Genomic DNA, 13,418 nt, shown 5'->3' with positions numbered 1-13,418 from the left:
TATTCATCCAAATGACAAATTTCCCTGTCAGAAAATTATTTTTCGGTATTCCTATATATTTGACCGCATACAATTTAATTTCAGTACGATTACAATGTGAACAGAATTTACAAAAAAGGAATACAGAATTTCAGACTGCCCCATTGTGCGTATAGATCGCATGCTTTTAATAGGTCTTATTAAAAGGAATTCAACTCCAATCCCTGTAGACACATAGGGAAAGAGAAAACGCATTACGATATAGGCGCAGCATCAGTCGTTTCCGCTAGGCTGCGTTCCCTTGATGGAGGAGAGAGCGAGTGGAATCAGGCTTGAGGGAGAGAACAGAGTGAGGGCGAGTGAGGGGCTGGAGCTGAGCGAGGGAATGAGGCGTGAGAGAGCGCGGTTGGCAAGCAGTGACAGACTGGCAACGGCACTACAGGACAAGCATGTACAGCCGGAGGAAGGGTGTGCAGTGCGAAACAAACGTGTGCAAAAATCAATAGATAGGTTTAGTTTAGTTTGGCCTCTGAGGGAAATGTAAATGAGGACCCAAAACAAATAAGAATAGACAATGGGATATAAAGGAAGGAGTGAAAACTGCCTTGAATGACAAATAATAGAGTTACCGAGGCGCACATAACAGCCAAAGACGAAGGAATGCGCAAGTTCTAGCACAGACCGATTAGGCCCGCCAAAGCGATATATTAGCGTGTAATCTCCTTTTAGGGAACGTACCACTGAACGGTGTGAAGGATAGCCCAGCTATCAGCAGCGCAAGAAAAACAAAACTATTTTAAAAGAAGACATCTTAAATTATAACAACACAGGATTGTTGGCATTTGAACGCCCTATTTACGTTGGTACCTGGTGAAAATAGCACAAACTTGCGATGGCTTTGGTAATGGAACCAGTAAGTAAATGGACCCCAAGCCAAGTGGTGAACTGGATGAAAGGTAAGGATGGCAGAAATTAAGGGGGCAATCGAGTTAAAATATTTGCGTCGTGAATAGCATCTGCTAATACAATTTGTTATATTGGGGAACAGGTTTGGTGTGTTTTTTGCATGTAGCTTATTTCGATTACCGCGTATCATCATTCGGTCTATTCCGAATAGGAATGATTTCTAATAGATAACATATACAAGCAGCTTGATGCGAACGAGGTTTAGCCTACCAATACTGGATTCACAAGCGTAAATAGTGGTTTAACTAACCTTGGCAAATCTAGTAATCAATTAATTTGTCAACAAATAGCGTAGCCTATAGAGGGGGAATCCACGTAACACGTGAACGCATTCAGTTGAATATTTAATTGAACGATTATTGTCCTCGCTGCTATTGCTCAGTTCAGCTGCACATAATTGTATTCCCCTCGCTTGCAGATTCTTTATACGTATACACGACTATATGTTTTTACTGCGTCTGTGGTCGTTTAAAGAAGCGATCTGTTGATAACGTGACAGGCAACATTGTAATTTGATTCAGTTCATCGCGTAAAACGTGCGTTGGTTGAGTATCCTCACGTGCGCTGTTATGATGCAAACAGTGGAACAATAGCGCTTACCAGACAAGCTCTGACCAATGCACATATTTTATGGGCAGGATAACTGCGAGGGCAATGGCCGTAAATTTGGGCTTGTACTCATCAAGAACAAATGTAATTCCTCTCTTAACTTTTGTGGGTTTCTGAGTTATTTTAGCTTTATAATATACATTTTGGTGTTGGGTTTAGCTATAGTGTGAATCAACACTCCCGAGTGGGTGTTTTGTTCTACTGTATGTGTATGTGGTCGCAGCTCCTGGTTAATCTCCTTGTGTATAGGCACACTTTTTACATTTAGGAATGCTAGCTTCTTGATTAAACATTATACCCGACAGCAGAATTTATAATACATGTGCATGTGTGCCAAGGGGAGGAAATGGAAAAATTGACAATTAATGGGAAAGGCTGAAGTTCACTTACTGTACATGCAGGATGACTCCGGCACACCTGTGTGTCGTTAAATCAGGAGTTATAGTCACCTGTGTGTGGAGATCCATCTTTGGTGAGGGATATCCCAGGTACACCTGAATTGACAAACACAGTTCTAGGGACAGATGGAAAGACAAGACACATTTCTGCTTACCAGTAGGCCGACACACTTTTTTGAGTACTGATGCACATGCATGCACATGCACACACACACACACAGAGTTTGGACAGAAACACATAGATGACAGTATGTACTATACAGTAAAGTTGATGCAGGAAACAAGTTCTGCTTTAAACAGGAGCGGGGGAGTAAAGTGTACGCTTACTGTATATCTTTGCATCTGTGTCTCCATTTTGAATGAATGGCCTCTGTTCTCTGCCAAGTTGGGAGAGCTCTCTCTCTACTTGCCTTGCCATTGAAGTCCTGGGTGGCATGCCTGGCAAAGATCTACAATTGGCACTGAGATTCAGAAGTGTGAAGGGTGAAAATCTCTCACAATTGCGTGCTTGTGTAGAGATACATGATCATCAGAATGCACAAATACACTGATTATCAGGAAATGTGTTGTTTTGCTGGAGGTGATAAACCTGTAGGGCAGGAAGGTGGCAGGCCTACAGGAATAGGCAGGCAGTGTTCCCCCTGCCCTTTTACTTTGTTTATGCGTATCTGTCTGAGTAAAAGCTTTCATGTGTGCAAAATGTAGTTGCACTAGCTTGATAGTGCCTTCTCTGCCTGTGCTGCACAAATATTTAGTGTGTAGGTCTGTTCCAAACACATGAGCTTGAGAAGGCTGGATTGGCACTACACACTTGGCCTGGTTTCCTTGCAGGTGATCAGACCAATTTTCTGCCCGCTTCGTAGCATTTGTGGGCCCAGATTTCCTAGCCCTAGAAGTTGTAGATCCCTCTGTAATAGGGGTACAGGGAACCCTGAGGGCAGTAGCAATAATCAATATTTGCCTGGTCATATTGGCCAATACCAATACCTACTGTTTGTAAAAATACTGCTAACATTATTTTATGTAACTGCAACCAAGTTCCCACATTCATGAGTAAATGAGTTCAGACATAATGGAGCAATGCAACAAATTGAATTAGTTCCACAGAATACTTCAGCTCACTTACTTTATCATGACGCAGAGCGCTACCAAGTCTCTATGTAGCTTTGCTTGTGAATTTGCTGAATAATAAATAAAAAATAATAAATAATAATATGGCTATGATTAGACTACTGTATGAGCATGGCATTTTCACTTAATTATAGCATCAGTTCGTGCATCAAATACATTTTCTGTCTGGTGCATGTATGTTGCATCATACTGTTGATCCATCATATCAGCAATAATCTTAGTTTATCGACCAAGTTCATGAGAAGCTATTATTGACTATTGATACTGATACCACCCCAATATTACCATACACCCATTCTTTATACTTGGCTCTATTTGACTCATTTATACTTTAGTATGGTCATAAAGAATTTAGAACAATTCAAATAAAATATGCAAGCCTATTTGTCTCCAGGTTGTTATCACAGTGGCATTAAAATGTCTGTATTCAATCTTGTGGGAACTTGTTGCTGTTAAAATATGTTTCTGGAACACTTCTCGCACAAGCTTCTGAGCCATGCCAAGTTAGTGTGATCCACAGTGCTTTTGAGTGACCAGTTTCATAGAACAACAAACTGCAATGAGATCTGGAGCCCTCTAGTGCAGCATACAGATGTTTATGTACACTGCAAGTGCAAAAGTGTATTTTGAGCTCACTGACAGTGCAAGAGGGAACAAACCAGGAAGTGAAATTGTTCTTCAGCATGTGTTCAGGTACAGCTTTAAACCATGATGAAGTAGCAGAGTTGTTCTCCATAAAACACCCACATGTAAGACTGCAAGCACTCATGAACACTGCAATGCTGGGATTATGTCCATCTAATGTGGTTGTGCCAAAAAAGCATTAGACAATTCTGATTATCATTATAATGATGGTTTCTACAGTAATCTCAGATTATTTTGAAAATAATCCTATGATCCTCATATGCGCTGGTGTACACTACATGACCAGGTCTTCCACTGGTTACATAGGCTTGAAACAGATGCCATTGTGACCCCGCTATGTGACTTTTGATAATAGAAAACATTTTAATTTAAAACATCTGTGGTTAATTTGTGCTTCAGTCTGTGAAATGCTGAGCGTTAGATGTTGTGCACCAAAAAAAAAAAAAAATTTAAATGACAGCCTCCTCAGAGTGATACGTTGCGCTCCTGGTGATACTACAAACCATGTGTCAGTTTCTGTCAGTGAAGTGTAAGAGAATCAATGAAACCCATGCAACCACATTCATCCACCACCTCACACACCTGTGTGAGTGCCCATTGTGGTCATTGCAGTAATGACAGTGAAAGAGGAGCAGAATAGTCTATCTATCGCTCTTTCTCTCTCTCTCTCTCTCTCTGGGGTTTTTCAGTAATGTGGGTGCGCACGTACACAATCTGCCTTGTTTCTTTGTGCACAGCATCAGTCATATGTTATTCTGTGTTTTATGCATTGCTGCAAGTGCGTGTGTTTGATCCTGCTCTCCTCTGCTCAGTAAAACTGGAGGATAAACAAACCTGCCAGTCTCTCACAAAGAGGGTTTAATCCTGAAGGTCTAATATGTTAATTTAGTTATGCCTGTAGTGTTTTTCAGGAAATGCACTTGGTTGAGTTGCGCATGTGGATTTACCCACTTCAAACATATATTCAAAACATTACATCTCCTGTGTGAAAGCGAGTCTTCTTACGCTCCAATAGCACCTCTAAAGTATTACACACATGTTCAGTATTCCATATACTGTTTAATTTAAAAAAAAATTGTGATCAAAAAGTGTCCATGTTCAATACACACTACATTTCCAAAAGTATGTAAATACCCCTTCTAATTAGTGGTTTTGGCTATTTCAGCCACACCCACTGCTAACAGGTGTATAAAATCAAGCACACCGCGATGCAATCTCCATTGACAAACATTTGCATTAGAATGGGTCGTACTGAAGAGCTGAGTGACTTTCAACGTTGCACTACGATGCCACCTTTCCAAGTCAGTTAGTCAAATTTCTGCCCTGCTAGAGGTGCCCCAGTCAATTTGAATTGGTGTTATTGTGAAGTGGAAATGTATAGGAGCAACAGCAGCTCAGCTGCGAAGCAGTAGGCCACAGAAGCTCACAGAATAGGACCGCAGAGTGCTGAAGCGTGTTGTGCGTAAAAATCATCTGTCCTCGGTCGCAGCACTCAATACAGAGTTCCAAACTACCTCTGGAAACAACGTCAGCACAAGAACTGTTTTTCAAGAGCTTCATGAAATGGGTTTCCATGACTGAGCAATCATATACAAGCCTAAGATATCCATGATGTTCTACAGAATTGCACACTTCCTACTTTGTAGCAACAGTTTGGGGAAGGCCCTTTCCTGTTTCAGCATGACAATGCCCCTATGCACAAAGCTAGGTCCATAAAATAATGGTTTGCCAAGTTTGGTGGGGAAGAACTTGACTGGCCTGCACAGAGCCCTGACCTCTACCCATCAAACACCTTTGAGATGAATTGGAATGCCAAATGCGAGCCAGGCCTTATGCCCGACATCAGTGCCCAATGTCACTAATGCTCTTGTGGCTGAACGGAAGCAAATCCCTGCAGCCATGTTCCAGAATCTACTGGAAAGCCTTCCCAGAAGAGTGGAGGCTGTTGCAGCAGCAAAGGGGGATCCAACTCCATATTAATGTCCATGGTTTTGGACTAAGATGCTCAACAAGTACATATGGGTGTAATGTTCAGGTGTCCACATACTTTTGGTAATGTATGTATACTGAATGGAAGGGACTAAGGGGCATAAAGATGGATCAAAGAGAGAAAAAGAGTGAAACGATAGAGACATACATAAAGGAGAGATAGATGTGAGAAGAGGGGGATGAGTTTCCCCAAGGGATAGTACAGCTCCTGATCTGCTTCTGTGCTGCTACTTACATTGTTCTGAATGAGTGTTAAACGCTACCTCCTCTTCAAGGGCTCAGAGCTAATGGAAGTGGAAATTTATTCCCCAAACCATCTTGTCATGCCCTGAATCTGGTTGATTTAAGAGGTCTTATTAAAATTCATGGAGTTTTTCCCTCCACAGAAAAGGCTGTGAAGGGGCCAGCACCCAGGGGAAGGAGGCGGGGTAGGGTGGGGGTGGAGGTGTTTTCTGGGAGTGCCAAAGGTGTAGCAGGATACAGGAATGCACTGCAGTGCCCAGTAACTATATTTTGTACATTGTTCCACTGTTGTATGTGTTAGAAATGCTTTTCAAAGTTTACAGTAGAGTTTACAATATTCTCACTTTATCCAATGACAACATTGACTGTGCTGCTTTGTTTTTTTCCTTAGATGCAATTTCTAGATTTCTGACTATGAATGTGAATGTGTTTCTTCCATACCTTCAATGTCTGTTGAATACATTTCTTCCATACCTTAAAGTTTCTTCAAGCCTCCTTTCTCAATAGCCTACCTACAAGTTTCTTCAAGCCCCCCTCTCTTTCTCTCTGTCTCTCTCTCGTTCTCAACCTGCTGAGCCTAATCTTTCTGCTCCAATGGAGTTCGTGAAAAGCGCAAAGGTTTAGGTTTCCACTAATAACAGTTGCGCTTCGAGTGACATCATGAGAAAATCCTCTTTTCCATCACTTCTCTCTTAAGATGTGAAAGCGGCCAATGCCACATAAATAAAGCCTGCCATCGCGCAGCTCAGACAGCCCTTGCAAACCGATACTATGTTAAGATTTTATTGAAAAAAAAAAAAAAGGCTGTCGTGTCGTGTTACAGGGAGGAACAGAGTGTAGGCGGCTGCCGCTGGCTGCACAGTCTCGATACCAGCCCCCATAGTTGCGTCACATACAAGAGGCGAGGAGGGCCGAGTCCTCCCGCGTGTTCTGAAGTTTACGATCGGTGAACAGTGAGCCGCAGACGTGGTAAAGCCAGTCTCTTCCCAGAATGTCCGAGTGACGAGTCACAAGGCGATCAGCCACCTCGCACTCTGACACGCGCCACAGTGCCACCTCTCCCACCCATCTGTCTGTGACGTAACGTAGCACCGCATGTACGGGAGTTCAGTGCTACGCCTTTTATTTTAAGCACTGCGTTTGTTAGTCCAGCGCCGTGTCTATTTCCACGTGGAGGCGTATGCAGCGCTATGTGAAAACAAGTTATTCTGAGGCTGTTTGGATCAGCAGATCAACGCAACACCTTTGCACAACGTTGGTTGTACTGTCGCATTGACTAGCCACATTGTCTTAGGAATATAGTTTCCTTTCTGTTTTATATATTGCTCCTTTGGACTGTATTGTATTTAACAATGTGCTGCACTTAACTCTATATGTTATGTACATACAAGCTTGTTCATACATGGACACACATTTATGTTCTTGTGTGTTTTGTGTCGATGTTATGTTTTGTATGTGAGCTGTCATCTATAACATTATGAACCAAAAATGGTAATTGTAGTGTTTCTTTTTCTTCAGTTCCGTTTGTACGAATTCAGTGCTATGTATACATTATTGTTTAATGATTTAGCTAAATGGTGTGGCTTCCTCTTTACTGCCTGTATAGAGTCATGTTTCTTGTTGAGAGATGTGTTGCATTTCATGTTAGTCTATCCCCTGCACAGTAAAATGTCCAGAGTTAAACTCTTATCAGAGTACGTATGGTCCTACTCTGGGCCAGAGCAGGACCTTATGTGCTCTAACAGTTGATTTAACACTGGACATTTTACTGTGCGCTTGTAAATTTATCAGGTTTCCAGCCTTCCCATAGTCCTGAATTCATTAGGCAGTCCAGTGGGAGATGCGCTACACAGTGCTCTACGCAAGCGAGTTTCAGTATGTTACAATTGTCATTCAGAGGAGCAAGACATAATAATACTGTCAATGGCGCTTTCATTCCAAGTGTACTTTTTAATTTAAATTTTGGCCATTTAGCAGATGCTCTTATCCAGAGAGACTTACATTCTATACGTACAATTGATTTATACAGCTGGATATTTTCTGAAGCAATTGGGGTTAAGTAACATGCGCAAGGGTACCAAGCCAGGGCCTATACATTATGCTACGTTTCCACCTGCTCCCATTCTCAGAATACAGGCAGTGTTTTGGTTTGGTGTTTCCTAATGCCACAGGCTTCAACCCAGAGGGGATTCAGGCGACCAAGAGAGAGGCATATGACCTCGGAGACTGTGATCAGTGGTCGAGGCACATTGCTGCATGGCCCTTGTGCTTCAGGCCACGCCATTTGTCACATGTCACGTGTAGCATGTGCATGAATTTAATCCCTGGCCTCGGCCCCAGATGAAATTGCGCTCTGGATTGCTCAATCACACGCCATGCTGGATCTCAGTGACGGTAGCCGCGCTGGCTATTCGGCGAATCACTGTGATCCAATGGGATCACTTCAGAGCCCGCACTGATCCTGGAGCCAGAACTCTCGGGAGGTAATTGGGTTTTGTTACTGATCAAACGCTGCTCAGACTAATAAAATAGATGCTCTCCATCGCCCTGGGTCAAATGTAAGAATTAAGTCCAGGAGCTGAGACTCATTACACAGGCAATACCCACCCAAGCTGCACATTGCTTTTCCATTTATCAAGCAGAAGTCTATTATATAATGCTGCAAGATGTGGCTAACCTAATGACATGGAGGGCGGATGCTGATTTTCTGCTGAGCTTTCAGCTTGTATGACTTGTACTGCAAAAACGTGACAGTGGAGGGAAAGAAAAAAACACAGTATCCAGTGTTCTGCGCTGTCAGCCACACACATACAAGCCTTCACATGCGCATGCACGGGTGCACATACACACATGAAATCAGGCCTATAATCGTGCATTTGTGCTTCGGAGTGCTCGCTGCCCAGGTCTTTTGGCCGACTGGTTCCCTTTCGGGGGTGAACATATTGGGCGAGCCTGTTGCTAGGGTGCTTCAAAGATGCTCGCCTGTGTACACGCACCCTGAGAACAGGTGCCGGGGTGTGGCATTGGTGCAAATGTCCAGAGGTATTCCACATATGAAATGCTCCTCCATAAATTGGCTCCATGTGTCACATGCACCAGCTGTCACTGCAGCCCTGCAGATACCTCTTGCCCTGTGGCCAGTGCTGCAGTTTGTACTCATTCCTTAGGAGCTGAGTATACACACTCAACAATCCCAGCAAGCCCTTATGTATCCCATAATGCAGATCTGCTGGAGCGGGTGTATAAACATTCAACACAGCGTCATGTAACTGCTTGACTGAGGTCTCCTGCAGACGTGGGTAGGGGACTTCTGTAGTGTCACACTGGTTTCAGTGTGAGAAGTTATAATGAGACTACACAAAACAGTTGTGTGTGTAGATTGTGTTATTTTGTGATAATGGTGATTGAGTCACCATTTATTAATCAAAATGAAAAACAGGTGTCATTTTTTCTCTCCACATAATCACTTCGGCAAACACCAAATGGAACTTGCCAAATAATGTATTTTAATTAAAAAAAACGCATTTATTTCTGAGTCATAGTAGTTAATGACAGTTACTGATCTAATCCAGGCCATAGAATTTAGCTTTGTCTTTTTTCTTCTTTCCCTCCAGTCCCTTGCATTCTGGCCCTCCTGTCACTCATATTTTCCCTCCGGTCCTCACACTCTTCTTTCTTCCTCTGTTTGGTGTGAGAGTGTGGCTTGGCCCTGCCTCTGAGTGGGTTCTCTGTCCGGCAGATTCCTGTAAAAAAATGTTTCAATATGCTGTCAGTGGGAGGGAGTGCTGTGAGTCAGCCGGGAGATGCGTCGTGCTGCCTAGCAGCAGGTCTTCAGAACAGCGCGCTCAGATACAGACACAGCCCAATGCAGTCTCAGAAAAAAAAGCACCACATAGCCTCTGACCAGACTCAGTACAGCAAAGATGCGCTGGACAAACACGAGAACATGAGAAAAAACCCACCGGAAGGTCAGTAGAGGCCCACTGGGAACACAGTTCACTACAGACATTAAAGTACTGTTACCTGTTCTGAAAAATAAGGGACAGAAAATTGGTTTGATTATTTTAAATATCATTTAATGTACAGCCTTTCTGATAGTTGTAAACTCTACTTCAGTGAGTCAGATCCTTCAGTTCAGTATTGGGCTCCAACTCTTTCAAGGCCTAAATTCAGTTCTGATCTTCTGATGGGGTGTACTCATCAACTTTCTATCTGCCTCAGTGTGGATTCCTAAAAGGGGTCCCTGTGGCTCAGTGGGACAAACTGGGCATTGAACGATGCAGAGAGATTTTCTCCCACATGTAGCTTTACTTCCAAAGGCCTGGCAACTTGCTGTAATTAACATGCGGTTTGGCAACTTACCTTGAGGGAGTCTGGAGGCGAAACAAAACTACAGAAGACTAGAAACCCTGTGACCTTCCCAGAATGCCTCTCTTCCTCCCTTGGTTTTTCCTGTTACTCATTGTCTCGTCCCTCATGCTCCTTGATCTCCTGGGGCACATGGGTGGCTTCACTGTCCAAGACCAGGGAAGTGGGAACTGGGAGCAAGAAAACTTGCTGCAGGTAGTTGATATGTCTTACAGATATGCTTCATGGTTGAGGCACTGTGTGTTGGCGGAGAGAGGAACAAGCCAGCAGAGAAATGCCAGGGCACAGGAGAGGAGGAGTGGAGTGATGGAATAAAAATGTGGAGGAAGAGTGTTGGCGTGTGACTCAGGTTGATCTCTTTGATGATTAAAAGAGATGTCTCTACGATGTATTAATCAAGTCACTCTGGTGGTAGTGTGGTGTTATATAACAGTCCTAGCTTTGTCTCCAGTGTGGACGTCATGAACTCAAAGGACTGTGCCCAGAGCAGTGCTGAGTGCTGACTTCCTCCTGCAGGTACTGTGACTTTTCCCCTCCAGGTGAATTGACACTGGTATATAACAGTTTACTGGGTCAGAAGTCAGGTGTTCAGACAGCAGCATGGAACATTTAAAATGGTGGCATAATCGGGTATTTGGAGGCAGAGGGGGTTGCTGGGTCAGGACATACATTTACACTGTATCATTTTCTGGGGTCAGGTGCACACGTATTGGTGTTGGATATGGTCTTGAGCCAGATGCACACCTGCTGGTGTTGGATATAGTCTTGGGTCATGTGTACACCTACTGGTATTGGATATGGTCTTTGGTCAGATGCACAGTTGTTGTTATTGAACAGTTTCTTGGGCTGACTCTGTAAAGAGGGGTAAGGCTGAGAGGATCAGAATTGGTGGTGGGGTCAGAGGGAGACTGTGGTCTGTGATCCGGGAGGGTGTCCAGATTAAACAGGAAGCATCCAAGGGTGGAGGATTAACTGAGCCGGAGGGCTCATTGCCCCATGGAGGGCTTTCACAACCGTTTGGCCTCAAAGAGTCACCATGTGGAAGCACAGCTCTGAAGCTGAAGACCCACACACACGCACACATGCTCACACACACTCACGGACACACACGCTCACACACACACACACACACACACACACACAGCCGCATCCATGCTCACACAAGCTCACACACACGGTCACGCTCACCCACACACACACACACAAACACACAGACGCATACACAGGCATATACAACAATGTGTACACACATGCACTCTTACACACAGCTTTGTGTTGCAGGTACTGATAGTACTGATTTTAGAGATAAATATTGTTGATTTGGTAGGGGAGAGTTGATGGAGAGAGAAAGTCCCACTCCCCCACTTCACCCACCCAGTTAGGAGAGTGTAATCCCTCCTTTATGCATCTATGTAGGGGGTCTTGATTGGGGGTCCAGGGGTACAATGACTATTCTAGGAAGCTGCCGTGTGGGATTTCATGCCTCTTTCACAGGTATGTGCTGGTTGTTCAGCTCGTCCCATCTACATAAAGCGGGAATGGGGTTAAGGGGCTGGTGTGGGGGTAGTGCCGGCTAACATTTTGTTCAGGAGCATATCCGTAATTCCAATGAATTTTTAGGGTGTTCTCATGGTAATATCCCAGAGGTGCTAAGTCTGGAGCTTTATACTGGATTTATAACAGCAGGACTATGTGGTGGTATGAGATTGTAAATTGATGTATTTCATTGCTTTATGACAGTACTCTGCAGGGAAGATTCTGCATGTTGCTTATTCATACAGCTACAAGACTGATCTTTTACCTACCAATTATGCTTGATTTGCGTTATGGTCAGTGAGTTATTTTATAGGCCCATTAATAACGTTTATCTTATCCTCCCACTCACTCCCTCCTTTTCCTCTGCAGTCTCTGTTTCTGTATGACAGGGTATAAGAGCGAACTACCCTGGCTGTGTTCTTAGACTAAGTCAGAGTAGCCCTGTTTGTGGCTGAATTTGTCACCGTAGCGAGTTTAACCCACAGTGCCTGCAGTCACACCCGATTAAAGCCAGCCAGACCTGCTGCTAGTGATTGCATCATCTATAACACCATCACACATAGAAGTCTGGCAAATACACACACACAAACATACATGTGCAGAGACATACAGGCAAAGGCACATGCTGACACACTAACACTCTAACACTCACCTGCTCACACGTGCAGAGGCATATACATGTTCACACACTGACCCACACACACACACACACACTTACACACACAGGAATTAACCCAAATGAAAGTGAGAGGGTCAGCATCCTGAAACTGCATGAGTGCTGAGTGCCCTGAGGACTTCCATGACGGCGATGCCAGCTGTGGGCCTTTCAGAACCTCTCAGCAGACCTTGTGTCCTGTGGAGCCGGATCCACGACGCAGCGGCCTTTCAGATGAACGGGTACCCCGGCAGGGGCCCCCCTTCCCTGGAACAGGTTTCAGAGACAGGCTCCTTTCTCACGGCTCTCTCCAGGGCTGTTATTGACATTTTCTGGAGGGGTATGTGTGGCATAATAAGGCTTCCAGCCTGCCTGTCAGCCTGCCATATTTCTCTGGCTTTTCTGTTTGACATGGACATCTCTGGTTATAAACAGAAATGGAGAGAGGGAGGACTCTTCCTACTCTTATGCTGCTCTGTTTGATCATCCTGTTTCCTTTTCATTTTTCCTCAATGGCTATGCAAACATACAGTCTGGTGGCGGTTTTCCTCCTGAAAGGCTAAGGATTGCTAGTTTCTGGTTTGTAGTCAGCTAATCATGAAGCCGAACTTAGGGTTTTAAGTGTTTAAAATGTACATGTCCCTCAGTGTGGTGATAGGGAGGCTATAAACATCCATCTAAACATACAAATACTCTTCTCTGACTGTGTGTGTGTGTGTGTGTGTGTGTGTGTGTGTGTGTGTGTGTGTGTGAGCACACAGGCTAAGAGAGAGTGTGTCTGTTCTACATGTGTCCTGCATCTGACAGTGATGAATTATACCGATAGAAGTGCTGTACATCTCTCCCTGGGGAAACGGAGTACTATTGCCACCATGACTCACCCTCTGCAGCCTAATTAA

The 13,418-nt window shown here is 44.0% G+C and overlaps 1 protein-coding gene across 2 annotated transcripts in view; it reads left to right on the top strand.

Annotated features, from left to right (window-relative positions):
• The window catches only part of LOC118235453 (connector enhancer of kinase suppressor of ras 2-like), a 57,120-nt gene continuing 43,702 nt past the window's right edge, over nucleotides 1–13,418 (top strand). For both annotated transcript variants that reach the window (XM_035432849.1, XM_035432848.1), the window contains exon 1: nucleotides 1–935. In XM_035432849.1, the coding sequence (XP_035288740.1) occupies nucleotides 872–935 (64 nt within the window). In that variant the 5' untranslated portion in view covers nucleotides 1–871. The remainder of the gene's footprint in view (nucleotides 936–13,418) is intronic.

The sequence above is a fragment of the Anguilla anguilla genome, chromosome 9 (assembly GCF_013347855.1).
Source record: "Anguilla anguilla isolate fAngAng1 chromosome 9, fAngAng1.pri, whole genome shotgun sequence".
Taxonomy (NCBI): Eukaryota; Metazoa; Chordata; class Actinopteri; order Anguilliformes; family Anguillidae; genus Anguilla; species Anguilla anguilla.
Note: the sequence above shows the minus strand (reverse complement) of the source record. Positions and strands in the feature narration are given on the sequence as shown.